The 27,353-nt window shown below is 40.0% G+C and overlaps 1 protein-coding gene across 1 annotated transcript in view; it reads left to right on the top strand.

Annotated features, from left to right (window-relative positions):
* Positions 1-26,403, top strand: part of PCCA (propionyl-CoA carboxylase subunit alpha) — a 276,404-nt gene extending 250,001 nt beyond the window's left edge. The window contains exons 21-23 of the mRNA XM_066620028.1: positions 2,325-2,465; positions 21,758-21,835; positions 26,044-26,403. Of these exons, the coding sequence (XP_066476125.1) occupies positions 2,325-2,465; positions 21,758-21,835; positions 26,044-26,112 (288 nt within the window). The 3' untranslated portion in view covers positions 26,113-26,403. The remainder of the gene's footprint in view (positions 1-2,324; positions 2,466-21,757; positions 21,836-26,043) is intronic.
* The last annotated feature ends 950 nt before the right edge of the window (positions 26,404-27,353 follow it).

Here is a 27,353-nt window from a genome sequence, read left to right as displayed (position 1 = left end):
AACTCTGTTTTAGTCATATAATTTCTTTGTTCTGTTCATCAAAACTTAGTGTTACTTTTCAAAATTCAGGAGCTTTTGAGACAGGTGAAAATACACACTGCTTGAAAGTTAGTTTTTCTACTGTTCTCTTGCAGTGCACAAATGGTATGAGTTATATGGTGCATTCTGTTTGCACAGTGAGGTGTCACCAGTACTAAGTAAAAACTATTTTGTGAACCTCAGGAGAAAACCAGACATGCCAGCAGGATGACTGGATTGATGGCACTGGGCAGGATTGATGGCACTGGTACACACCGTATCCAAACCACTTTCCTGGGCCTCATCCACATGCATGGGTCAATGCAGACTTGTGCCAGCAATATCTCTGTCACAGGTCCATGTTGACCCATTGCAGCTGCTGGAGCTTACCCTGAGGCAAGGGAACGAATGTTCCCTTACTCCGAGGAGACCTCCAGCAGCCAAAATTCACCTGTGAGATACAGTGTAGCCCATGCCAGCACCATTGCATCACTGCACAGGGATTTATGTTGGATTGGGAGGGGTATGTGTATGAAGCTATGCCTACTCAAGTACAAAAAGTAAGCTGAGTTGAGAATTGCCCCAAGAGTGACCCTAAAACCCACTCCAGAATCTTCTGCAAAGTTCAGGGATTCCAAGTATGTGAATCAATGTGAAAAATTCCCACAGGAATGGAAGTCTGAATGCCACTCCTGTAGGTGATCAAAGCTGGTAATGTGATTTTAACCACATTAAGGTTGTGAGCAGGGAAATGTTCCTACTGACTGTGTTTTTAGAGAGTAAGTTTAAATTAAAAACAACAACAAAACCCTCAAAAGCTGAGTTATTGAAGCTGGCTGATCTCAATGCAAATTTAATTATTAGATGCACAGCTTTAGCAACAACATTTATTATAAGCACACTTGTCCTTCTTTTGTCCACTAATGATGAAAGACAAACAAGTTTCTTGCAGATACCTGCTGCCATCTACTGGATTTCTGAACATAATATCTCTTCTCCTGGGTAGGGTTTAAAAACACACGCCATACAACTGAAAGCTGACTTCTACAGAGTAGTAACCTTTTCAGACTAAAAACAGCAACAGGCAAACTTGATTCAAAGACCAAGTTTCAGAACTTCTTTTTTGATGTCCTATGTGAAAATAAAGTTTTTAATGACTTTAAAACGTAAGAATAATTTCCCCCCTTCTAAAAACAATATTGGACATTTTTACTGTCACTCAAAATGACTTTAGTTTTTTGGTGGTTTTTAAATTAAAGCTTGTTTTCTTGAAATCCTGTGGATTTCACACATTGATGGGGGACAGAGTGGCAGATGCTTGGGACCTGTGGCCTTTTTGTTTTTGGTCTCATCGGTAGATGTTACATAGGAAAAAATCAAACTAAGAATTCATTGTGTTCCATTATTTTTAAGTTATGCTAGTAACCTGGAACTACATCTTGATTTAACAAAAAATAAAAAACTTACTATGCTATACATTTTGGGTTGACTCAGTGAGTGTCTCTGCATTTACATCAATGCAATTTCAAAGTATAACTGCCAGAAAAGGGAGAAGTGCTTTTTCAAATCCTTTTCATAAAATCAGCCAAAGTGTGTATGTTAGTAAAATTTTACAATCATTTTAGTAAAGTTGTGTGGTGTAGAGAGAGAGGGGGGGTGTCGAGGTAGTTAAAGAAATGGCAAAAATACTTCCAATTGCTTGAACATTTGCAAAAGGGTTCGATATGGTCCCATCTGCTATGCTTTATGCATCAATTCAAGGTTAAGGTTTTGTTAGATCCTGGACTGTATTTCATAAAATCCATAATAAAATTTGCAGTTGCTCCTTGTCTTAGGCACAGATGACTTACACAAATTCAACTTCACCTAGTCAGCAAATTGAAACAAAAAACCAGCTGTTTAAATAGTGCAGGCAATTCCACCCACCACACCACTTACTGAATGCATCCCTGAGAGTGAGACTGGAGAATGATGCTGCTGTTCATCTGTAGCTTTCTGTTCCCACCTGTCTATCATAATTTTTAAAGAAACAGTATGTATTTTCTGGATGTAAGGGATTTTCAAGGCAATTTTGAGTATACACAATTTCAGCTTTATGCACATACTCTGGAATGTAACTCATGTGTAAAATGAGGGACTACGGTACATGTAAAAATATTAAAATATAGCTATGCTTTATATACCTATAAAGTGCTTGCTATATCTTGTGAAGGTTTGATTAGTTTATATCTTTACACTTAAACACTCATTTAATAGTATTTACTTTTGTCATCTTTTTCTTCGTTCTTTTCTCTTCAACTTCCAAGTACAAGTTGCAAATACTGACCAAGCTTGCTGCAGAGCTGAGCAAGTACATGCCAGAGAAAGTAGAAGAGGATTCCAAGAGCATCTTAAGATCACCTATGCCTGGTGCAGTAGTGGCAGTGTCTGTGAAGCCTGGTGACATGGTAAGATGCTTTCTTCTCTTGATATCTGTTTCAGAAAATTCCTTACTTGGAGTGTCAGGGACATACCATTTTTTAAGATTTCTATTTACCAAAGATGCTTTTAGATTACATGTAATAATGTATAGGGGTGGATATGGCAAAAATGCTTGCAGATAATGAGTACCTCAAGGAGCACCAACTGACCTGTCACATGTGTAATTGATGCTGGCACACCTTAATTTGCTGTAGTATAATGTGTGAAGTGCTTCACACTCTTGTTACTCCTGAAAGCATGCCAGCCTTCTGTGATGTTGCTGTGAGTAGGAAACTGCATGTGAACCAGTTCTGGAAAAATCACAGTTGAAATCATTTCTTGTAGGTTTATGAGCAATCTTCTGATCAAGCAAGGGGACAAATTTATCCTGCCGGCATTTTGTCTTGTAGCAAGAAGTGGCAAGAAGAAACTCATTGCAAACAATGACCAGTACCTGAAATTTTCATGTGATAGCTTTTAGGGTGCCATATGCCACTAGCCACATGAAAAACTTAAGTCCTCTGACTTGACTTTTTAATATTTTAACATTATCATTTGGTCATGGTACAGGATTGTCCATTTTTAATTTTTATTTTATAGAAATACCAGAACCAAATGTGCTGTTAACCCCCTGCTACACTTATTAAAATTATCACTACGAATTAAATCAATATATTAAGTTGATTAAATGGATTAACGCTTGAAATTCTAATATTTACATTTGTATAAATAAAAAATAACTAAAGTCATTGGAACAAGACTGGGGCATTAGAATGCACCTTCCTACAGTACCTCTCAGGTGATGAAGTATATTTGTTTTTTAATGTGCCTTGTTCAGTTCAAAGCATTTCAGTATGAGAATGAACAAAAATTGAGAGGGAATTTGACAGTTGGATCCAAGGATGTATAGAGGTCGTGGCTTATTCAATAATATGTTTCCATATTCCATGTTTTGTATGTAGTACCAGTGGTGGTGGCGTTTCATGGGCAGTTCTTCCTCCATCACTTGTAATTTCTTTCCTTTTTTCCTGAATAGTTTAGAGCCCAATCCTGAGCTCCCATAGTGCACAGCTGCAGTGGCACCGAAAATGGCTACCACTGCATCCTGCACTCCCACAGCAGCCATTGGCGGCACCTTGGGAGAAGGGGACTTTTGTCCCCTTCCCCAGGGTAAAGGGAGTAGCCCCGCAGTGGGGCTATTTGATTCACCGTCAAGCAAAAGGTTGGTGGTGAAGTAAGAGCCTTGGTGTCAGGTGCCGAGCCTGACATGAAGGCTCTGGGTCCCTCCCTGCTCCCTCCCCCGGCATGTCTCCCCCCGCCCTCACTGTGCCTCCCTGTCATGCCTCCTCCCCACCCTCCACCTGCCTTCCTCCTCCCTGGAATGCCTCCTCTCCACCCCCACTTTCCTCCTCTCCACCCCCACTTTCCTCTCCGTAGCTCAGCGGTTTGTGCGATCACCGAGCAGCGGAGGCCAAGCACCTGCCTGGCACTAGCCCAGTGCCAGCCAGTGCTGGGGTAGCACAGGCGCTCACCCGACGTTAGAGCTTGCACAGTGCACACCGGCAGTAAGCCAGCGCGTCAAGCTCAGGATTGGGCTCTCAGTCAGCTACATTTCTTTCTATGCCTAAACCTAAACAGAATTTCAGCTCTTCAAAAATGCTGCCAGTGAAGCACATTTCTTAATACTATCTCACTGTGGTGCACTGATTGTTGTCCTTGCTTGGTTTTTTGGTGTGTTTTTTAAAAAAGCTTACTCATGGATGTAGTTTGATCTGTTTTCATAAAAGTTTAAAGACAAAGTAGAATTTAAAAATGTTTATTCAGTTGAAATCCCAAATCCACCTTCTGTGTATGAAAGGAACTAACTTGGGGTTGACAGGACAGTTTTGTTAGTCTTCAGTTTAGCTATTCAGTTTCATCTGTATGAAATTTTGTGTGCTAGCTATGAGGCGTTTTGAAGAAATGGTGTATCAAACAGGGGTGAACATGTATGGTCCGTGTTAACAATTAATGATTTTCAAGCTGACTGAATGTGAGTTAGAAAATGGCTGCTCACTGCAGTTTCCTCCACCTCATGGGGAGTGTGCATCCCATCGTTTCTTCAAGCATACAGGCAGAACAAGTTCTAAGGAGTGTGTAAGGTGGGGGCTAGGATAAAAAATGCATTTTTAGTATTTTTTAATAGGTCATTCAAGTGGATTAAAAGAATGGGATGCTATGAAGCATCTTTTTATGTGTGCACATGGTATATATGTTGTGTACATGAAGAAGCAGAGCCATGATAGGATGGGCCTCCAGCCAGGAAATTAAATGAGGGAAACATTCTTTCCATACACTCAGGCATTCCAAAAGAAGTGCACTGCAATACCAAACAAGTTGTTAAATAATGAGAGGAGATATCGTTCTGTTTTTTTCCCCCGCCTGTGGATTTTTGCTGGAGGCACTGAGAGGCAGAACATTTGAACAGCACAGGCTTATGTTCTGCCGACTTGGGCTTATCAATGGTAATTGGGCAGCTTTAATTGCAAAAACACGTTTGTGGCGTTGAAAGGGAGTTTAGCGTAAATCCTTCCTTTCCAGGACTAGTGTCAAAAAGTTTTTTTGAAAGGAGATGAGGTTGTATCAGCTATCCAGACTGAATAAGCGGCGAGATGGCGCAATTCAGCTTACATGTTTTGGCTGTCCATCAGGACAAGGATCATTCATTGTAGCTGTTCAGAGCCTCAAACAACAAGGGACGGGAACTCTTATACACTAGTCTTTTTGTCCCACTGTTTGAATGTGTCCTGATTTTGTTTTTTTTTCTACTTTTCAGATAACCAAAGAGTACTTAAGTACCCTTTTTATTTTCTGAAGTATTTACCAGTTAATAATATAATGAGATGTGAAACCATATTGCTAGGAAATGGCAAAAATGTTTTCAGTTGGGTGTTACACTAAAACTGCAGTGAGTAGCAGCTGAACATATTTTCTGTATGTGCACTTTGCTAAATATCACTGCATGATAGCCTCAAAAATACTAAGTTATTGTTAGTGTGTAACAAGGAGGCTTCTGTTTTCAAGAATGCACAATATTTTGAGGGCTCAAAGTATTAGTCATTTGTTGACAAAGAACGTCACCTTTGCAAGAAGGTAAGTTGGTGAAAGTCGCAGGTTTCATGGAGGAGGAGTCCATGTTTGAAGGGAACCATGTTTTTAGGCTGTAAGATGGTGCCTTGGTTAGGTTTTAGCAATGTACCTGCATTCACTTTCTCATGTATTAAATTCGCTTTTCCTAAGTCCACATTCCTTGCGTGATGTTGGTCTGAAATCTGTGCAAGATTTGCTACTTGTTCAAATAAAATCCGTTTTAATTTCATCCGCCAAAATTCAGCTTCATGAAATATCTGTTTAGAGACAATGACAAAAAAACTTATTTGATGGTTGAACTAATCAGTATCTCAATTCACCTTTGCTTTCTACAACCTCATGCAAGAAGTGAAAAGTGGGCCATCTCCACGAAATAATAGTAAAAGCAAATAGTAAAAAGCAAAAGTAAAATGTTCACTTGAAGTAAAAGTAAAAGCAAAAGTAAAATGTTCACTTGAAGAGTAATTCTGCCAACAATTACCCACTGGTAAATCCCACTGAGATCTATTAGCTTATGTATCAATAACTTAGGGTCAGAATGCAGCCCATTGTGTTAAAAGAAATTATGATTATTTTGATATATATATATATATATATATATATATATATATATATATATATATATATATATATATATAAAGAATATTTATATACCACTTTTCAACAGAGTAAATCAATAAATAGTTTCCTAATCCCAAAGTTGGACAAATAAAAGATATGTCTTTCAATATAATGGAGTGGGAAACATAGAACTACTTTGGGTGTGTCCAATGAAATATTTGACTTCTTCTTTGAATATGCTTTATTGCAAACAATTTTTGAAACTCCCTTCAGTTTCAAAAATAGCCTGCCATGGAATAAAAGGGACTGGTTTTTAGATAGAAGCAAGCCTAAACAGTTCCTAGTTTAGGCATTTGATATCAAATAAGTTTAGCTTTATTGTATATACTTTACTTACCAATTCAGTACACATTAGTTACAAAATCTATAGAGGAAACTGAAACAGTGTGATGCAACAGTGGCAATTCATGTGTGCAGCAGGTGAGGATGTAGATGCACATTTAGATATTTATCCTGGTTCTGTAACTGGCTGGCCATGTCTTTTGGAGAAGATGTGCATCCCTATATAGAGCCATCAATTTCTCCACACAACTAATACTGAAATACAATCTAGGGATACACACTATATTTATTAGACCATAATATAGACAAGTTCTTAATAATAATATGAATATTTATAAACTGCTTTTCAACAAAAAAAATTTGCAGATCAGTTTGTTTATTTAAGCCATTTCTGCCCAACATTGCATATACGCAACAGGGACCAAATGTATACACCTGTGGTCCAGGCAAAAAAAATATTTGTATCCTGCCTCTTTCCTGAAGGGCCCAAGGCACATAACAGCAAAATTAAGAACAGTCCAACAAAAATTCAGAAACCAAGACAGCTGAATCAAAAAGAATTGGTCATATGTTGAACCAGATAACTTCATTTTGTGTTTTGCTTGGTATTTTTGTGTGTCACTATGTTTTTTTTTATTTCAGAGAAGTCATTCAACCAATACTATATAGGAAATACAATTCTTCAAGGTGACCCTCCTAGCTACCTAAGCATTCCATTTTTTAAAGTTAATATTTTCCCCAGCTTGGTGTAGGCAAAATACTTCCACCATAATAGTCTTTACTTTAGAACTCCATTTTAACACACATTTTATTTCAGCCAAAAGATATAGGTAGTGTGATATGTGTGAAAAGTTGTGTTCAGTTAAAGTACTAATTCACATCAAGGTAACTCTACTGAACTGCTGTTCTAGAGGTTAAAAGATGGCAAATCTTGGATCCTAATTGAGATATACACGTGGCAGGTTCAGTGCACAGACTTTCCAGTCTGAAGCTTTCCCCACCCTATCACAGGAGACTTTAAAAAGTTCCTTGAGTTTAAAAAGCTGCTCTGCAGTGTGATATGGGGGTGGGGGAAAAGCTGAAGGTTGGGAAAGTTTATTAAAAGTCCCCCTGCATCCCTGCAAATGTGATAGCAGTCCCTGGATTAGGAGCATAGAATTGAATGGCAGGACTGAGACAGAAGCATGGATCCTACAAAGGAATCTCTTCATTCCATAACAGTTCATATGGTTTAGCTGAATTTCTTAATGACCCTCTGAAAACATGAATGATCTTTCTGCATCAGTATTGTCTGTTTTCTACAGTGAAAAGTACTGTTAGTCGCAAGACATTCATAGTACTGCTAAATGTGAAACAGATTAGAATGCTGTGCCTTGGAGTTTGTTGCACCAACTTACATTACTGTTCAAATAAATGAAAACCCAAGGTTGCTAGAAAGAATCAGATTGTTTAAATTTATTTTATATTTGTGCTATAAACCCAATTTATCACCTGAATTTGAAAGGATGTTTATATTTGCTCTAAAAGATGACAAGATCAAATGAGGTAAATTTATTCAATCCCAACTGCCTTTACTTTAAAATAAAGTTCTGATTCACATGCAAACATTTTGTCTCTATTTAAAATATACATGCGCATATTGCAGGTGTCCTGGTATAAAGTTTTTGAATGATAAACATACATTTTACCCAAGTCACTTCTCAATTAAATAATAATTTTGAATGCTGGAAATGCATGCAGTAGTAGCCCCCAATCTAAAGTAGCACAGAGAAATTTGTTCTGTGTTATATTGAAGAGAAATTGAAACATTTAACTTGTCAAATGGTGGGTGTATGGTTTCAGGCCTATTTAATTTTAAACCAACACCATTCTGTTCCATAGCACTCAAGTTGAAAAGTCTAGGAAAAAAATATGCCTTGACGAGATTACAGATAATGTTCAGCAATTGTTCTATTTTTCAAAATGTTCAAATGCAAAAAATTGAAAAACCTTACAATCCTTCTCCCCCCCCCCCCCACACACGCACTTCACTAAGCACACTGCAGGAGACTGAGATTTCTTGTAAAATGTAAAGTTATATTTTTAATATACTACCTGTTGCTTGTAACCTCTCTTTTTCTTTTAACACCTTACTTGCTGTTCAGCTCTTCAAAGTCTGAAACAAATTCCCTCAGCCTTTGGTAATAGTAGTGCTTTGTAAAACAAGGGAAAACAATGTAGGCAGAGGAAGGAGTAGCTGTAGGATAGCTTATTAAGCCTTACTTAAAAAAAAAAAGCCACAAAAAGCCTTGTACATAGCTTTGTGATATAATTAATAGGAAGCAAACATTGATTACGAGTTGCTCTTGTCATTCTAGTAGTATAAGTAATCTGGAAGTTTCTCCTTTACTGTAGTCCTTTGTTCAAAAGAAGCTAGCATTTCAAGTGAAATTCAAGTGTGTTGATGCGGTTCTAACAAACGCTAGGCACCTGACCACCCTGACACTTCAACATCTCAGTATCGATACTTAGAAATTGAAACTGAGCCTTGAGTTCTGTACAGGACTGCCTCATATTCCAGTATCCGGAAGACGCTTTTTTAGCCCTTCTGTGTACGGTGCATGTAAAATTGGCAGGTTCCACTTGAGTAACTGGCTTTTAACATCATCTCTCTGTAAATGCATAGACTTAGGGTTGCTTGCTTTTAAATTCAGAGCTGAGGTGTGCAATGGTAAATGAAAAATTAATAAATTAACGTATTTTCTTTCTGAATATGAGAGAGCATCTTTTTCTTTTCACAAGATAGTGTTTTTTAACCAAAGTAGCTCTCTCTAAACGCAACAGTCAATGGTAGCTCGAAGTATTTTTGAAATAAATCTATCTTTTTTTCCTTTTGACTGTCCGGTGAGTTCATCATTCTAAATAGAAATGTGGAAGTTTCTTGAACCTCTGGGAGCACTTATGTTTTGAATAAGTGGGGGTACAATGAATCGTGCTTATTGCTGTCAGGGGAATGTCACTGACCTTTGGTTAAGCAAGGGTCAGAAAATCTGGGATGCGTTTTGCCAAAATTCATTCTTTAAAGGAGTGTGGCATAAAAAGTTTAATAATCATCTGTCAAGCTCTGTTAATTGCCACTAATTATATTTTCAACTTTGCAGCTCCTATTTCAAAATTAATTTGGATAGAAGGGGCAAAATGGCACTAATTATTTTCCACAGATTTGGACAATGTCAAAGAATTCAGTCGTGGCTCCAGTTCCTCTTGATTTTGTTTTCTGCATAGGTGTCTGATGCCAACAAGTCACAGCTATAGGGAGAACCACACAGAAGAGCAGTAGTAGTCAAAATAGATGATGCTAAAAGCATGGAATTGATTCTTTAAGAAATCATAAATGCTAATTATCTTTAAAAAAATTGCTGTGTGCCTAACTCGGGGAACACAGTGAGCATAAACCTGTTCAGTGCAGTGTAAAATCAGTTCATGAATCCTTTAGCTTTCTATTACCTTCACTTCCTATGTTGCTAAATAAGTGGGTATATGAATATTTGGACATTCCTTTCACTACACTTTCCTTCTATCTCAGAAAGAAGTGGTACTAAAGTAAGGTTTTAACGGCTTTTTACTGGCTGAGAGATGTAGGATCCCCCCCCCTTTTGTTTTGTTTTTTTACTTAAGGTTGTATGTTAGACTTTTTCCAGCTCTGTGAGCCTTTCAAATATATATTCTTTGCAAGCACCTGCGTTCTAAACTATAAAGGTCTTAAAAATATAATTGAGGGGTTTTCACTTTTGCAGACTTATCAGCAGGGTTGATATTGATCCATCTTTTTAGGGAGCCCCAGTGCACCAGAAGGTGATATACAGTAGAGGGCCTTGCAGGTCCTCGGAGCCTTCTGTCTAATTTGGCAGAAAAACACAATGTAGGGCAACAAAAGAATGATCCTCTACCGTAAGAAATCTCTGTCCCACCCTCCTTCTCTTCTTCCTCCCCTTCCACCCCCCCCCCCAAAAGAGGCTTAATTTTTCAGCTGCACACAATGATTTGATGCTCACTCTTGCATTGAAACAGTTGCTGTTGGAACAGGCAGGAAACAGTTTTCTTTTAATTGCTGAAATAATTCGGAAGTGCTTCATGCGCTTTCTGTGCAGCAGATGCTGTGCATTAATTGGCCTGTGTAGGACTGACCCAGGGTTCCTTGCAGCGGGCCCAATGTTAGGCACGGGGTTTAAATAGCTTATTTATTATTTTGGATAAGCTGGCAAACATGGTATGTTCTTGCACGTGCTGTATTTCATGGTCTGCCGTTCCAATGTCATGTGGGTTTCCAGCCCTGGTAATGTATTAGCAGCAGGTAAGCTCTAAATAACATCCATCAGGAGCTAATTTTTTTTTACCCAGATACGCCAATGACTGATGAACCTGTCTTTTGTATGAATGTTTAGCACAGTAGAAAGCCATATGCCACTGGCACAGTTTCCTCTGCATTCTTTACAGTGGCTAGAGAGTAGTAGGGGGAAAATTCTCTTGCATTTGCATCCTGTCATTTATGAACAGTTTGCACTTTCTAAAATAGCTCCAGGTTTTGTGTGTGTCTTTTAAGCAACATAATATGGGGTTTAGGGTTTCTTAAAGGCATCTGACTATTGCTCTCGTGTCCTTTATCTGGGGATATTAGAGCTCATCCTTAATAGGAACCTTGTTTTGTAACTCCCCGTCTGTTCAAAACAGACCTTACCCCATTAGAAGGTCCTCCCTTGTGTGGGAGGACCACAGCTGTTACCGTAAATCTCATCCAGTAACTGTATAACCCCCCATTTTGTGGTTCTGAAGGATGAAATTGAGAAATGGAATACGGTGCACTCATCCTTTACCTCTCCAATTTTAGGCCCTTGCACATCATTTTCATGCTTTTATTCCAAATCAAACAACATTAGTGAGCAACACCACCCTCTGCTAAATGCCTAGTATCAAAGGCCACTTTTTACAATGCTGCTTTCCCCCCCCCCTCTTTTTTAAAGGAGTGGGTAAATTCAACCCCTTCACTCAAAATCTTGGTGAATCTTCTTTTGTTGTGTGATTTAAAAGTAAGATTTTGAAACATTTTGAAACAGAGTTTCCAAAAAGTGAGTAAGGCCCCAACTTAGCTTAAAGAAAAAGAAAAAATAAAACGCAAATGACCTTAAGAGTTTTTGTTTGTTTAAGTCTTTGTGAAAGAAGTGGCTCTAACTTCTTATGGTGGGATGTTGGGGGCTTTAATAGAAATAAGAAGTGGTTGAAATCATTAGCACAACAAAGCAAACTATAAGCTTGAAGATAAAAGTCCCTGGGGAAAGAGTCCTCTGAAAATAAATGGGTCTTGATAGATTTCCATATCATTTATAACTTCCCTTAATTACACTTGGAAGACTTGCCAGTAAAACTGGAAAATTGGCAGCCTATATCCATTATAGTAATTTTGCCGACCATGGTAAGCAGCTGGCTTTACTGGATTTTATTTCCCATCACTCACAATTAATCATCAGCTGGAGATGTCTGAAACTCTTCAGAACGTAGCAATACTGTGTGACATTTGGGCCTCCTTAAAATGCTAAAATCTGCTGAGTAAATGGGCCGAGCTTTCCTTCAAGCTAACTCATTTTGGTGCAAGGCAGGCTGCTGCTTAATGAATGCCACTTTGATAATCGGATGCGAATGTGAACCTTGACCTGGTGTCAAAGGAGAGGACGCAGCAAGCTGGGTGAAAGATATGAGACTCAGATCTGCAAACTTTACACCAATTAGACAGAGTGGAGAAATACATCAGTGCAGATTGGGTTTATCAAAAAGACTTGCGGGGCTTGTGACTGTTTTGTAAGCCTAACATTGAAGACATCCTGTCACAATCATTAAGTCTTTATCAGATGATTCACAAAAGTCTTAGGGGAGTGGGCTAGACTTACAAAGATCTCTTCATAGCCCTGCCCTCAGATGAGAGCTTTCTTCATTGTACCTCTGAATGTAAAGAGGACAATTAATACTCCTATTACTCCACTATGTATTCTGAAAAGAGATTAAAATTGTTACTACTTTGTTTTTTCATTTTCCAAGAATTGTTTTGTAACAGAAGCACTAGTGTAAAGATCTTTAGCATATTATGTGCAATTTTGAAGACCATACAAACCACAAAGGTGACTATACTGTACAAACACCTATTTACTAAATCATTAATTTCAAATTCCATTTTCTACTTCCTATATTTTTATGGTCCTTCGTTAAAATTTAAAAAATAATTTTAAAATGGAAATCTAGAAAATTTTGCTGCAAGAAGCCACTGAATACTTATTACTATACTTTGTTTTTGGAATGAAATGCAGCTTTGTTCCTAGCCAATGAACAATGAAATTAAATAATATTTATTTTAATATTAATTTTAAACTCAGCAGTTCCAATTTTGTTTCTTCTGAAGTGTACAGCTATTTTAATGAATAACTGCATTTATTTTGTGGTTTTAATTTGCCTGTTCTGGAAGTCAGGGAACTTAAGGATGAAATCGATTACAGTGGGTTCAGATGCATAAGAATTCTAAGGGTTTTATTTGATTTTTCACCATTTCAAGTCACCACTAATGCTTCGATTTAAAGTGTAAAGAGAATTTTTAACCAGAACAGGATTTCATTGTTGCAAGCTGCACTATAGAGTACAATTTTTTTGCTTTTATTTCAGATCAATATCTTTAGAAGATGTGTCAAAAAGTTAGTTTTTTTAAAAAATTCAATAACTTAATCCTTAAATGAGGAAAGGGGATATTTTAGAGATCTCTCAGATATTCATTTTCCAGCTTAAACAATACAGGCAGGCAAAAAGATACACACAATTATGCAGTGAAAGAAACTGAACAAAGCCCAAGAGAATGAATGAAAGAGGAAAGGGAGAGATATTGGGGGACTAATTTTAGGATTTGCTGCTTTGCAACACAGTGGGGGGAAAAAGCTATGAAGGATTGACAATAAAGAACAATTATTAAATGTGGGTGCTTAAGTGACACTTTCTACTAAAGCTGTTTTAAACAAATTGGCTATTATTAGAAATAATAATGCTAAAGTATTTAAACATTGGGTACCTCTGGAAATAAAAGTTTCTTCCTAAAGAGAAAAACTAACTAGGTTACTTTTTTCTGCAAGAGTTTACTGGGTGATTTCTCTCTAAAGAATAACACTTCTTGTTAACCCTATATCATGTGTATGTGTGGGCCTACAGATGGTGGAGGAGGACATAGGGAATTCAGTTGAGAGTTCGCAGCTCATGGGGGGCCCACCTGGCAACCCCCTTATCTGTGTACAAATTTTAAAAAAAATGTTGTGGGGTCATATGGAGAACCCACTGAGTGTCTGGAAAACTATTGGGAGGGGGAATAACACATTTTGTACTAGGTTTGGAAAATTCTGTTTGCAGCCTGTACGTGTGGTATCGTGCGTGTACTTGCGTGAGGCATACACATTTTACAGTTTAGAAAATGCTGATAACATAAACAGCACAGATTTTGAGAATTGGATGAATAGCTCAGAAACAAACTTTTCCAGTTGAGAAAATCCACATAAATTACAAGCCATACATCTCCTTTAAAGCTTGGCTCTTAATATGTTCACCTCAGTGCCAACTGTTCCCTGGCCTTCCTGCCCTTGCTTACCTCCTCACTGTTTCCAAACAGATCTTCCAAGAAATCTTGGAAATATCAAGCCTATTCCCAATCAAATGTTTACCCACTCCTAAGTGAAATTATGATAGCTTCTGTTTTCCATCAGTTACCCAATTTATTTTATGGCCACAATTCAGTGCAGAGTTAAGCAAGCTTAAACTTGCTAATTTCAATTGTCTCACATATACCTGGATTGGGGCCAAGTCTACAAATACACTTCTACACATACACTACTTGGCTTAACTCTCTCCTGAAACAGAAGGTGTCAATTCAGTGGGAAAGACTTGTGCACACACAAGTCCATATCTTTGTTTCATTCACACCCAGCCTGCAGCTGCTTGGATTCATCTTGAAGAAAGTGCACTTTTGCTTCCATGGGAAGTTGGCACATTGGGTGCTTTCAGACTGTGTAGCATCCCAGGATGGGTTAAAAACTTGATTAGGTGACTATGGTCCATGTCACATATGACAATGTCCTTAGTGGATACTGCTTCCATGTAGGAAAGTGACCACACTATTACATATGATGAATGTATGCCTGTTTCACTGCATTTTTATGTCACTTCCATGTGATGAGATAGATGTGTTCATAATGTGTCACAATGCAGGCATGAGGAAACCTTAATTTCTCTAGATGGTATTGATTGTGGATTATTACTGGGTTTTTTGTTGTTTTTTAATATAGGGCCCATCTACCTAAATGGCATTTAAACAAAACAAGTTCCTGCTCCAAGTTCCTGCTCCAATTTCCAAAGGGAGGGGGAACATTAAGAAGAGCTTTCAAGGGCAACCTAGAATTAAAACAAACAGGTTCAGACAAAACTATTACAAAGAACATGGGCCTTGAGGAGTGATTTGAAAGAAGAGCAAGGTGTCACACCTAGGTGTTCTGGGAAGGAGCCAGGGCTAAGCGGGAGCACGCTAGAACCATCTTTCAGAAAAGTTTGTGGTACAGTTGGAAGAGCAAATGTCACAGGTAAGGGATGTCATATAAAATTTGTTTTGAAAATTGTTCAACTGAAATTCAGGGAGTTTAAGTCCCTGAAATTTCATACAGAGTGCTTGCTGTGACTGACTGAGATTCATTTCAGGTCAGAGGTGATTCTAACTATTGTTTGTGGCTGACCTTGACAAAGCGTAACAGAATGATGGTCTTTGGAAACAGTGAACTTTCATGTTGTGGACTGATTTCATGTCATGTCTGATTGGCTGCTTTGCCATGTTCAGCTTGATAAAATACAGATCATTTCAACTTGTACAGATTCCTACTGTTTTGTATGAGAACCTTTACATTCTGTTCCTAAATACAGCAGTTGACACCCAGAGTGCAATCAGGAGGCAAGTGGGAGCACCATGGAGGCTCAGTGTAGGGCTATATTGGAATCGCGGAAGATCCAGCGAGGAGGTAGGTTGTGGTGTCAGCAGTGGCCCCTTTAAGGGTAAGGCCTGGGCATTCAGCAGGGAGTGTGCTACCCAGCTGCAGCCATTTGAAGGCAATAGGGCCCTCAGGCATAAAAGCACCTGATGAAGGGAGAGTTTGGTGTGGGTAGCAGAAGGAGGAAAGCTTGAGGAAGGGGAGACTGGATTAATGGCTACTGCAACTGCTGATGACAGATTGGTGAATGTACTTTGGAGACTGCCTGAACAGACTGCTGGAGACACTGAGATTGGTGTTTGGCTGCCACGACCAAGACCTGTGGAGGACCAAAGTGCTGCTGTAGTGGTGGGAGGAGCTGCTGGCAGGAGAGGGGAAGAAAAAGGACATCTGCAGGTGGAACAGGCTAGCTACCCTGGTTGTGGGGTCCAGCAGTGCTGCAGGGCAGAACTAGGGTCATTGTTGGGGAAAGAAAGGAAGCTAATTAGCTCAAAGTGGGCATAATTCTCCAGACGGAGCTTGGACTGGGAATCTGGCAAAACAAGGGCTTTGGCCCAGGGCTCTTAGAAGCCTTGTGCCAGAATCAAGAGGAGCCCTGGCCACCATAGTTGTCAGTGATTCAGAGGTATCATTTGAGGATGCCTATTACACACCCAGGTTTGAACATGTATGAATACCTGATACATACTCTTTAAATTTCCCTGGAATGCAAATGTATTGTTATGTGAAAAGCCCCCTTTTTCCTTAAGTTGTGGTTTTATATATCTGGTTATAGGCCAAACTTCTCACAGGCCCAATTTCTGAAAACCCTGGTAAAAGGCACAAGTTTACACAACCTCCAGCTCTCCATGCACACAGCAGCAAAGACTTTAGCAGCAAAGTCTAAAGAGTAAATTGTTGCTTAAGTGTCTCCTATGGTTGTATTGTTTAAATCAATCATGGCATATTGTAAGTTTCCCCAGCCAGGGAAGCCAGCCATTAGACCCATTGAATTTTGCTGATATGCTGATAAGGGACTTCCTGACCCCCCCCCCCAACACCATGGTGGGTGGCAGTTCTCCCTCAGCTCAGCGCCCAGCCCCTCTCAAAAAAAAAAAAAAAAACCTTTTAAGAGAGGACTCCGGCCACATGTTCTCTCTCTATGGCTGCCCCTCCAAGGCAGAGGTCCTCCTTCCAGGACTTCCCCCCCCCCCATCCATCTGCTCCTCGGGACAGGTAACTATATCTGCATCTGGAAACTTTTCCCTTCTCACCCCCCTTTTTTTTCTCCCCTTCTCTCCCCATCTTTAGTCAGCAACTGGGCTGGCAGACCAGGGACCCCTAAAATCCTCCCCTACAAATTTCCCTTTTCCTGATTTCCTCGGATGCACCAAATACTGCTCACATGCAACCACCATAAGCTAGGTACACTAGATACAAGTACTAGAAACCTATACTTATCAATTTTCCATGTGCATTATGTTTACCTGTGTGTTTTTGCAATAAAAATATAATCCTATTGAAAGTTATCTTTCTCCCAGTCTCCTCCTTAAGCTAAAAGGGAATTTCTCTGCATTACACTGTTTTGTTATCCAGCCTATGGTCCATAAGTTTCCAATAAGGGCAGTGTATTAATTCCCCCTATGTAAAACAGCCCTTTTGGTAACAGTATAAAAGAAAGTTGCTGCTGCTACTTCTTTCTTTCTCCAAGAAATGAAGACTAAAAATGAAGACTCTTCTCTTGCAAGAATGAAGGGTCCAGTCCTATCCAACTTTCCAACACTGATGCAGCCACCTTGCAGCCCCAAGGTAAGGGAATAAATGTTCCCTTACACTGAGGAGGCCTCTGACTGCACCCGAACTGCAGGATGCAATGCACATCCCATTGGCATGACTGCATCAGTGCTGGAAAGTTGGATAGAATTAGGCTCAATCCTGTTCCTGTCTAGATTTGTATCTTATGATTAACTCAAAAAACAATGACTATTTTATTTAGTGAACCATATTTCCTCTCTACGTAATTTTACATGGTCACAGTGGAATGAACTTGCATTATAAAGAAAGAGAGAAAGAGGGAGGCAAGATGAACATGAAGTTTCCGCTACTTGGTACCAGATGAACGCTGGTGCCAAGAAAAGATAAAAGCAGTGAAGAACGGTTGATCAGGCAACTAAAGAACAGGTGCTGGAGGAAGATGACAGGTGTGTTGTGGGAGAGACAAAAGATGGGGGGGGAAGAGATTATGAGCATTTGTGTAACAAATACAAAACCAGCTCCATTCTGCCATAGTTACTTCACCTGATACTTTCAGTGACAAAGGGCACAATCCTAAGCAGGTCTACTCAGAAGTAATTCCTATTGTGTTCAGTGGGACTTACCCCCAGGAAAGTGAGGTTAGATTGCAGGCAAAGTTACATAAGTGGGTCATATAATCTTGAAAACAGAATTTCACATTTACAATTCTGCATGTCTATTATTTCATTATTATACCCAGTATTTCAAGTCATATTTATAAGATGTACCTCAGAGAGCTCCTGTCACCGTTTTTGGAAAAGGAAAAAGTCTTCAAAGGAAGTAGAGAGATGCTTTTTTCTCATTGTCTTTCCTCAGGAACTGCTACTTAAGGATGGGGTGGCATGAGCTGTATCCTTTTCTTTGGAAATACATAGTTGATTTCAACTCTAAATTGGAGAGAGACTCTACCTGTGAATTATTATGTTTGACTTTGCAGGAGAAATGATCTCAAAATGGAAATAGTTCAACTTCTTGTAAAGCTGGGTGTTTATCAAGTCAAGATGGACCTGTGCCTACCCCACACCATCTGGCTCTTGAGGAATTTTATTGGAAGTCCATGGAGCTGCACATTGGGTTGCTGGCTATCTTGAGCTTCTGTACATATGTTAGTTGAATTCAAACAGGTAGAAATAGGAGTCAGAACAATATTATGCTCAAGTACAAGATTAGATTGTTACATTTTTTGGCTCCATAAGATTTTTGTAATAGGCACAAACTGGTGTGTGCCTCATACCATGGGAGGTAACTTGGGACTGAATTCATAGCCATGTGTGTATACTGACTTAAGAAATGGGCAACAAAATGAATTTGTTTTTCATTTTCATTCAAGATGTGCTGGGATTTGTGGACTGTACAAATTATACTCTTTGCTTATCTTTGGAATATTTGTTGCATCTCCTAGTGATTAAAAAAAAAAGCAATGCAAGGTACTGCAGTTCTGCCCCCAAATGATTGGTAAGCCCACTGAGTTTTTATCTGACTTTGGGCATTTCACCAGGGCTTGTGTACAAGTCTTTCTTCACATTCATACATACTAGAAGCATGTTTTTGCTTGCTTGCTTGCTTGAATGAAAGTTGAGATTCTTAGAGAAGCTAAAGTCTGTAGACAGCACCAAAATATCACTTTTTGTTTGCTTCTATGGGTTTATGGAATGCACAGAACCCTGGTTACAACCAGAATATTCTTCAAGTTGGAAAGGATCGAGCCCTTACAATCCTAACTCACGCTGGCATGAGACTAGCTGGCTTGCCAGGTATCCAGAATGGGATTGATGCCAGTTGTGGCTCAGCCCAGGGCAAGGGAATTTCTTCCCCTTACCCTGAGTAAAGCTGCAGCAGCCCCAGTGGGGCTATTTGGATCTTCCCCACCTCAAGAGGTGAGGCAGATCCGAGCAGCCCAGAGCTGCTCCAGGCTGCCTGGGACTGGGGTTAGGATCCGGCACAAGTGCCAGATCCTGGCCCCACCGCCTGCCCACAGGCCTACCTGCTGCCCACCCCCAGACCCCCACACCAGCCTGGCTTAGCCGGCGCAGGCTTAACCTGTCCTCCGGCCCAACAGGACTTGGGCTGGCCTTCCTGCTGTCTCAGTGGCACAAAAGTGCTTTACAGCACTTTCGCAACACCATTGGGCCACTGCAAGGAACTTGTGCCAGCCCATGTCCATTTTTGGATTGGGTCAGATGCTGTCATTGTCAGATGCTGTATCTGTGGTCTGGATCAGATGCTGTAATTGTAAAGTTCGAACCTGCTGCACTGTCAGCTTCTCAAGTACCTTAAGTCTTAGAGATGCTTATTGAATCCGTTAAGAAAAGGAAGCTCACATTATTGTTATATAAACATCCAATGTTGCATAATAACTGTAATCTTTATTCTCTTAGAGAAGCATGGAATAAAGAGTTGGAATGTCCTATCTTATAGTCACTGGAAAGCAGTGTTAGAAAATATAATTAAAATATCTGTGGATCTCAAACTATGATTGATACTGCAAAAAAATTATTTTTAGAATTTTTCATCAGCCTTTATAAGGAACTTAAAAAATGAATTTTAATTAATTAATTAACAGTATTTATATACCGCTTTTCAACTGAACGTTCACAAAGCGGTTTACAGAGAAAAATCAAATAACTAAATGGCTCCCTGTCCCAAAAGGGCTCACAATCTAAAAAGATGCCAAGGAATACCAGCAGACAGCCACTAGAACAGACAGTGCTGGGGTGAATCTAATCATTGGTGCTGTGGTGAATCTGATACAACATCTAGGTGTGTGCTTTGGTCTTATGTAGACATACAATACCTTTTTGGAGGGTATTCATTAGTGGCATTAACAGTGTTAGAACAACCTACTTTATGGAAGCTGTCTGAAAGAAAATGAACCCTTACCTCAGATATGAGTAAACACCTGTCCCCCACCTTCTAGAGTCGTGGGGAGCACTGCTCACCTTGCCTCCAAAGGGTCCTCTGAGCCCAGCACAGGCTGCAGATGTCCATTCATGGCCTCCGTCGGGTTCAGACTGAGCCCTATAAGCTTAAAAAAAGTCACTTCCGGTTTCTTCATGAAACCAGAGCTTTATAAGGCATTAAAAACATCATTTCTGGTTTCACGTAGAACCAGAAGTGACATTTTTTAAGTTCTAGGGATGAGTTGAAGCCCAGCAGAGGCCATGGACACAGCAGATGTCTGTAACCTGTACTTGGGCTCAGAGGAACCTCAGAGGCTAGGGGACCAGAGCTCCCCTCACCTCCACAGGGTGTGTGTGGGGCGATGCATGGGGAGGCCCTGCGAACCTGATCCACAGATAACTGAATCCACAGATACAGGATCCATGGATATAGGGACCCCCCTGTGTCTGTATGGCTTTCTGTATTCATTATGTTTATTGATTATATGCTTTCCCCCCTCTCTTCCCCTTTTTCTTTATAGGTTTTTTCTTTGTATTTGATATTTTGTTTAATGAATTGATTATTGTATTGTTCTATTTATCAATAAAGAAAATCAGTATAATGAAGATCGTCATCAGATCTAGTGACGGTGGTCCATGCCCTAATGACATCTCAGTTAGATTACTGTAATGCACTTTACCTGAAAAAAGTTCAGAAGTTGCAGTTAATGCAGAATGAAGCAGTTTGGTTGGTCACTGGGGCTTGGCGTGTGGAATCTGCTATGCTGTTGCTCTAGTGGCTACACTGGCTTCCCATTTCTTTCTGGGCCCAAGATGTTGGTGATGACCTAAGGCCCTATATGGTGTAGGACCATGATACCCCAAGGACCACCTTCCCCCATATATTCTTGTGCATCCCCTGAGGTCATCAGAGAGGAATTGCAGCAAGGTGTAGGGTCTTCTTTGTTGTGGCACAGCTGCCAGAAGATCTCAAAGCAGCTTCTTCAGTATATGATTTCTGGTGGGGTTTGAAGACCCATCTATTTCACCTAACCTTTGGGGAAGAAGGTACTCCCTAGAAACCCTTTAATTTTTATGCTGCTTTACATTATTTTATCTGCTATCTCCTCTTTTATTGTTATTTTTAAAATTGGTTTTTATTTTAATATTTATTCTGATGCATTTAATGTGGATGTATTGTTTTGTTATACACCACTCTGAGTTGTATAAAATTCCTTTAAATAAATGAAAGCTGTGTCCAAGGATGAGCATTAAGAATTTAAAATCCATTTCTAAATATCTGCACATCTTCAGCAATGCTGAGGCCAGTGTATTTTTTTTAACCAGTGTATTTTGATATGGTGCTTCTTAGCATCAGAATGTGGCATCTTGAAGGTCAAATGGGACAGAAAACATATTTTAAAAAAAAGCTTTTCTCTAAGTTTCAATATTTTTCTATTGACTTTAGGTGTTCTGCAAGAATGTTAAGTGACTTTTTTTCTTGAATTTTAGGGAGGTTTATACTTTTCCGTATTTTAATTTCCTCTTTTTTGCTCTTACCAGGTTGCAGAAGGTCAGGAGATCTGTGTAATTGAAGCTATGAAAATGCAGAACAGTTTGGTTGCTGCTAAAACCGGCAAGGTATGCCTAGTTATACTTTGTGGCACTTGTCAAGTTCAACAATTTTTGTTTTTAAAAATGATAAAAATAGATTTCATTATTGTGCAGAAACCTCTAGTGTTGGCATTTAGTCTTCAGCTGCTTTTTATTGTTCTAAAGCTGTGCTGACACACCAGCTTTTGGATTCATAAATAATGATTCGTTCTTCAAAATCAATGTGGTATGGCTGCAACTCTTTCTCTCCTACTTGAGCCTAGGCCACAATTCAGCACACAGTTAAACTTCTAGAGCTAAGCGTGTAAATGTCTCGGGCATGTACAACTGGACAACCTTGTTTTGTATGTGCCCTCTTGTATGCTCTGTTCAACATCTGAGGTTCTTCACTAAAATTTTGTGGCTTTCTCCAAGGAGCAGGACCTTTTCTGGAGTGGCACTGCTTTTGTAAATTCTCTCTCTGGGGAAGTGATTAAGATTCTGTCACTTGCCTGGCCAGGCCAGGATCTGATTTATTTTTGTATGTTTTGCATTTGCACTCTAGTGCTGTGGTGCGGTTTCTGTGATCTGTTTTCTGGTAGCTACTTTGAGATATTTGTTAAGAGAGATGGGATATAAATGTTTTAGACTGTGAACCCTTTTTGGATAGGGAACATTAATTTATTTATTGAATATTCTCTGTAAACTGTTTTGTGACCTTTTTTATTGAAAAGCAGTATAGCCTCCCCCCCGCCACTATCCACAAGTCCTATATCCGTGGTTTCACTTTTCCGCGGTTCAGATATTCCCTCTAATTGCAGCCCTCCTGGCATGGTCTCATGTGTCTCACTGTCTCTGTCCTGCCTGCAATCACTAACAGGAAACAAGTTGGAGGGCTGAAAAATGACATATCTCTAAGCACTATGTTGTTTTCAGCCCTTGAACCCGCTTACTGCCTCCTGTTAGCATTTGCAGACAGCACAGACACAGACAGCAAGAGGAGGGCTGCAATCCATGTTTTTGGGAATCCATGGTGACAGCCAGAATTTATTCCCACAGATACAGGGGGAAGCCATATATAAAACATATTAATGTGGGCACAATAAAGAGCACTTGACCAAGTACTAACATGCAAACAATGGTTCTTTTAAATTTTTTTTTCAATGAGTAACAGCACCACCCCTTCTCTCTCTGTGGCAAGTTTTAAAAGCAGTTTGTCACATGGCTAAGGCTTACAGAAGCTGGGGGGGGGGGAGAAGCAATAAAACCCAGCAAGTATGTAGAGCTAGTCACAAGATTTTTTTTAGATTGTAACTACAGTACTTCTGGGTTAAACACAAATTTTATAACCCCTGCTCTTCTAGAAAGGGCTTTTCTTTTGAATATCATCCTTTGTAGGCTCTGTGCAGCACCACACATATTGTCTCCCTTGAATATCAGGTGCAGACAGCTGTGTGTTTGTAAAGTTGAAACAAGTCTGTATTAGTTATTTGGGTTTCCAGAACCTCTTGTAAAAATGTACAGTTAGTGAAAGTCAATTCAAGATAAAGAAGTGTCCTAAGTTGTTTTATCTGAGGACTTGTGTAGCACATACACTTGACTTTAGAACAGGGGTGTCCAAAAGTTTTGGCAGGAGGGCTACATCATCACTCTGACACTGTGTTGGGGGCTGGGGAAAAAGAATTAATTTACATTTCAAATTTGAATAAATTTACATGAATGGATATGTTAGAGATGGAACTTATATGAATGAATGAAGGTCTTGCAATAGCTCAAGGCCTATAAAAGGCCTTGCACAAAGCAAGGCCATCCTTTCCTTTGCTGCTGCTGCTGCATCACAGATGTGAAACAGCAAGCAGTGGAGGGAGCCATCGTCCCACAGCTCACACGAGAGGTCAAACAGTTGGCCATCACAGAGCAGTTGCATCAGGCTAGCATGGGCTACAGCAAGTCTCCGGAGGGCCGGAGGCTCATTGGAGACTGGGGTATTCCTGAGGACCGGATTGGGAGAGCCCTCAAGGGCCGCACGTGGCCCCAGTTTGGGCACCCCTGCTTTAGAACCTTCAAAGATGTGTGTACAACATGGGAGTAGCCTTAGCTGTATAAGGGCCCAATCCTATGGGTATGTAGTACTGCCACTGAGCTCCAGCACTGCAACACCCAGAGAGGAAGGATCACCGACACTAACCCAGTGCTGGATGAACGCTGCCTGGAGCAAAGAAGAGCTCTGAGAGGCTTGGGGATGGGGGAAGGGTGGAGTGGGGAGAGAAACTGGGGCGGGAGGGGGTGGGAACAGTGGAGCCCTACTCTACCATATCTGGCTGCAAAGCTCAACACAGAGGTTCTAAAGGCTGTTCTGGCAAAATTGCCAGCGCAGACTTGAGAAGCCCTTCTGCAGGACTTGAGGCTTTTCTTGGTGTATCCCTCTGAGAGCTGGATACAGCAGTAGCCATTTTGGAGCTGCTGCACCTGATGGCACTAATGGATTGGATTGAGCTATAAGTCACCAACACTCTGCACTCTGATGTAGCAACAGATAGGAACAAGTACATATCACATTTCCTACCTCCTGCATAGACCCATCATGTTAACCTTGTAGTGAGAATTTCAACATAGGAAGCTGACTTATACCAAGTTAAATAATTGACCCACCTCTTTCTCTGTCTCTCGCCAACTGACCAACAGCTGCTTGCAAAGATTTTAAACAAGACTCTCTACCTCACTCAGGATCTTCTGCTAGGAAAGCAGATGCTCTACCACTCAATGTTGCTTCTCCCCGGTTATTGAGAGAGAAGCCTGTTCTGCTAGGAATCCATTATCAGATTTATTTACAAAATTGTACGTGTGTGTGTGTTGCTATGATTTATATCCCATCTTAGTACAATAAAGCTGCCCTCTAAGTCATTTACAATGCATTAAACAAAACGCACACAAATACAATATTTTTAAAACACTGTCATGAAATGCTCCCGTCATAAAAAGTAAAAGTGGCAGCAGCAACTTGGAATAGTTTCCATGGGAGAAGAGTGAATTAAAAGCATGCTGAAATAACAGACTTCACTGCCTCTTGCAAGGCAGGCAGAAATGGGGTCCAAGCATCTCCTCCTAAGAGCTCCATAATCTGGGCACCATCTCTCAGCAAGCCCTCTCTCATTCCCACCTACTGAACCTCGTGCAGTAGAAGCACCAGAGGAAGACCTCCAAGGTGGATCAGTGTTCTTGGGCAAGTTCATATAATAATAATAATAATAATAATACAGGTATTTCTATACCGCCTTTCTTGGTCCTCAGATTTCTCCTCAGACTTTATTCAAGGCGGTTTACATGGGCAGGCAATTTAAATCCCCGTAGGGATTTTTACAATTTGCAAGGTTCTATCTTTCAAGAAACCACAACATTCAGATGTTTCTTTCTTGATCTGGTCGCACATTCTGGCCTCCATTCTCCCACGCTCAGAGCAGATGGAATAACTCGGCTCAGCTTGTCAGCTGCTTCAAGGTCGCACGGTGCCGGTGGCCTCGAACTGGCGACCTTTGGATGTTATCTTCAGGCAAATGGAGGCTCAACCCTCTAGACCAGACCTCCTGCCCTGAGATCAGTATGAGATAATTCTACTGATAACTCTGGGTTCCTGGTTAGTTGGGGCTTTAAAGATCAAAATTGGCTCTGCGAATTGAGCTTGGAAACAAATTGGTAACCAGTGAAGTTGATAAAAGATAAGAGCAATGTTTCTCAATCTCCTGCTTCCAGCCACAAGCCTGTCAGCTGCATTCTAAACCAGCCAAAATTTTCCAACTTTTTTCAAGGCAACCAACCCTGACCGAAACACATTGCAGTAATCCAACCTGGAGGCATTGTCTTTCTGTACAAGATACCTGATGACTTACAAGAAAAATTCAAATGCAAAATAACTAGAGCAATTACCAGCAACAAACAAAGCCAGTGCCAAACACATACCACTACTCTTAAGGCTTCAGATGTAAAAATATAAGTTTTATTAAGCTGACAAGTGGTGTCTTTTGTTGTATCCCACTTATGTAGCTGTCTAAAGGTATGCGCTGAACATAAAGTTGGACAATATGCTTGATTACATTGCAAAAGCTGTTTTTGAATTTGAGTCATTTCATGTGTTTATAGATCTAGTAAATGAAAAATCTATCATTTATTCTTTTTACATTGTACAGCCAACCACAATTTTAAAATGTTGCTAGACTCTGTTTTCAGAACTGATTTGATTTTTTTTCTTTGTGCTACAGGTGAAAGCTGTGCACTGCAAAGCTGGTGAAACAGTTGGGGAAGGAGATGAACTTGTGGAACTGGAATAAAAAAAATTTCATATAATATCACAATTGGACTAGCACTTTGTGCCTCCATCCACAAATTCAAATGAATGTTAACATGACAAGAAAATTATGTGAACTCAAGCATTGCTGTGACTTCCCCCTATATTGTACAGGTGGCTGGGGCCCTTTGACTTAGCCTGACCAGAATTATGTTAACATTGTATCATATTTCAGACGTCACTCCTTTATAAATACCTGCACATATGAAATTTGTAGTTCTCTTCTGCAATTCTACTGGTGACAAATTAATAAAACTAAAAATTTTGGCATAAACACTCCATGTCATTCATGCCCTTCACAGCACTTTCAAAAACTGGATCTATACATGCAGTGAAATGAGTAACAGAGTGGGGATCATACAAGATCCAGGGTGACCAGATGTCCTCTTTTTCCAGGATGTGCTTTTTTTCCTCGTGTCCTTGGAAATAAATGTCCTCCTTTTCCTTGTGAACAGGCACCTGCAGGCAGCGCACAGCCTTTTAGTAATTAATTATATGGAATAATTTATATGTAATAGTTTAAAATTTAAAAAGTAATATAGTGTTTAAATTAACAACATGAAATCAACATACAAGTGGTTTTAGCTTTTATTTTGTCATGTCCTACATTTTTCTTGGATGACCTATATTTTGGGGTGCCTTATCCTCTTTTGTGGTTATGACATCTGGTCATCCTGTACATGATCAGATTTCAAGGATAGGATATGGTTTCAGAAGTCTTCCCTGTGGAAAAATTGTCTGCAAGCAGAAAACAACAGGGAGGTTTTGTCTGTATAGCTGAATGTGTAAGTGTGGTCTATGGCGGAGATCATCAGTTTGGCCTTTATTAGCATACAAAGGGGCCCCCATAGCTGCAGATCCTTATCTGCAGATCGGGTCCATGGCCGGATAATCTGAGGATTGTCTGAGCCCAGCAGAGGCCACGGACAGCTGTTCAGTGAAAACATGTGACTTTGGGTTTTTCTGAAAAACCAGGGCCCCCTCACCTCTGGAGGGTGGGGGTGTTCGTCTGTATCTGTGCGGTTTCAGTTAAGTGCGGGGGATTCCAAAATGGAACCCCTGCAGATGCAGGGGGCATACCTGTATAGTGTACTTTGAAAATGAATGTTTTTCTTTAAGACTGCCTCCAAAGATCTTATGACTCCTGAATAGTGCTGGAGACAGAAATGTCTTAGGCCCCCTGCAGTTCTCTAGGGGGCCTTTCTGCAAGTTTAACCGCATACT

Source organism: Tiliqua scincoides, chromosome 3 (assembly GCF_035046505.1).
Source record: "Tiliqua scincoides isolate rTilSci1 chromosome 3, rTilSci1.hap2, whole genome shotgun sequence".
NCBI classification, from domain to species: domain Eukaryota; kingdom Metazoa; phylum Chordata; class Lepidosauria; order Squamata; family Scincidae; genus Tiliqua; species Tiliqua scincoides.
This window is presented reverse-complemented; position numbering and strand designations above follow the sequence as displayed.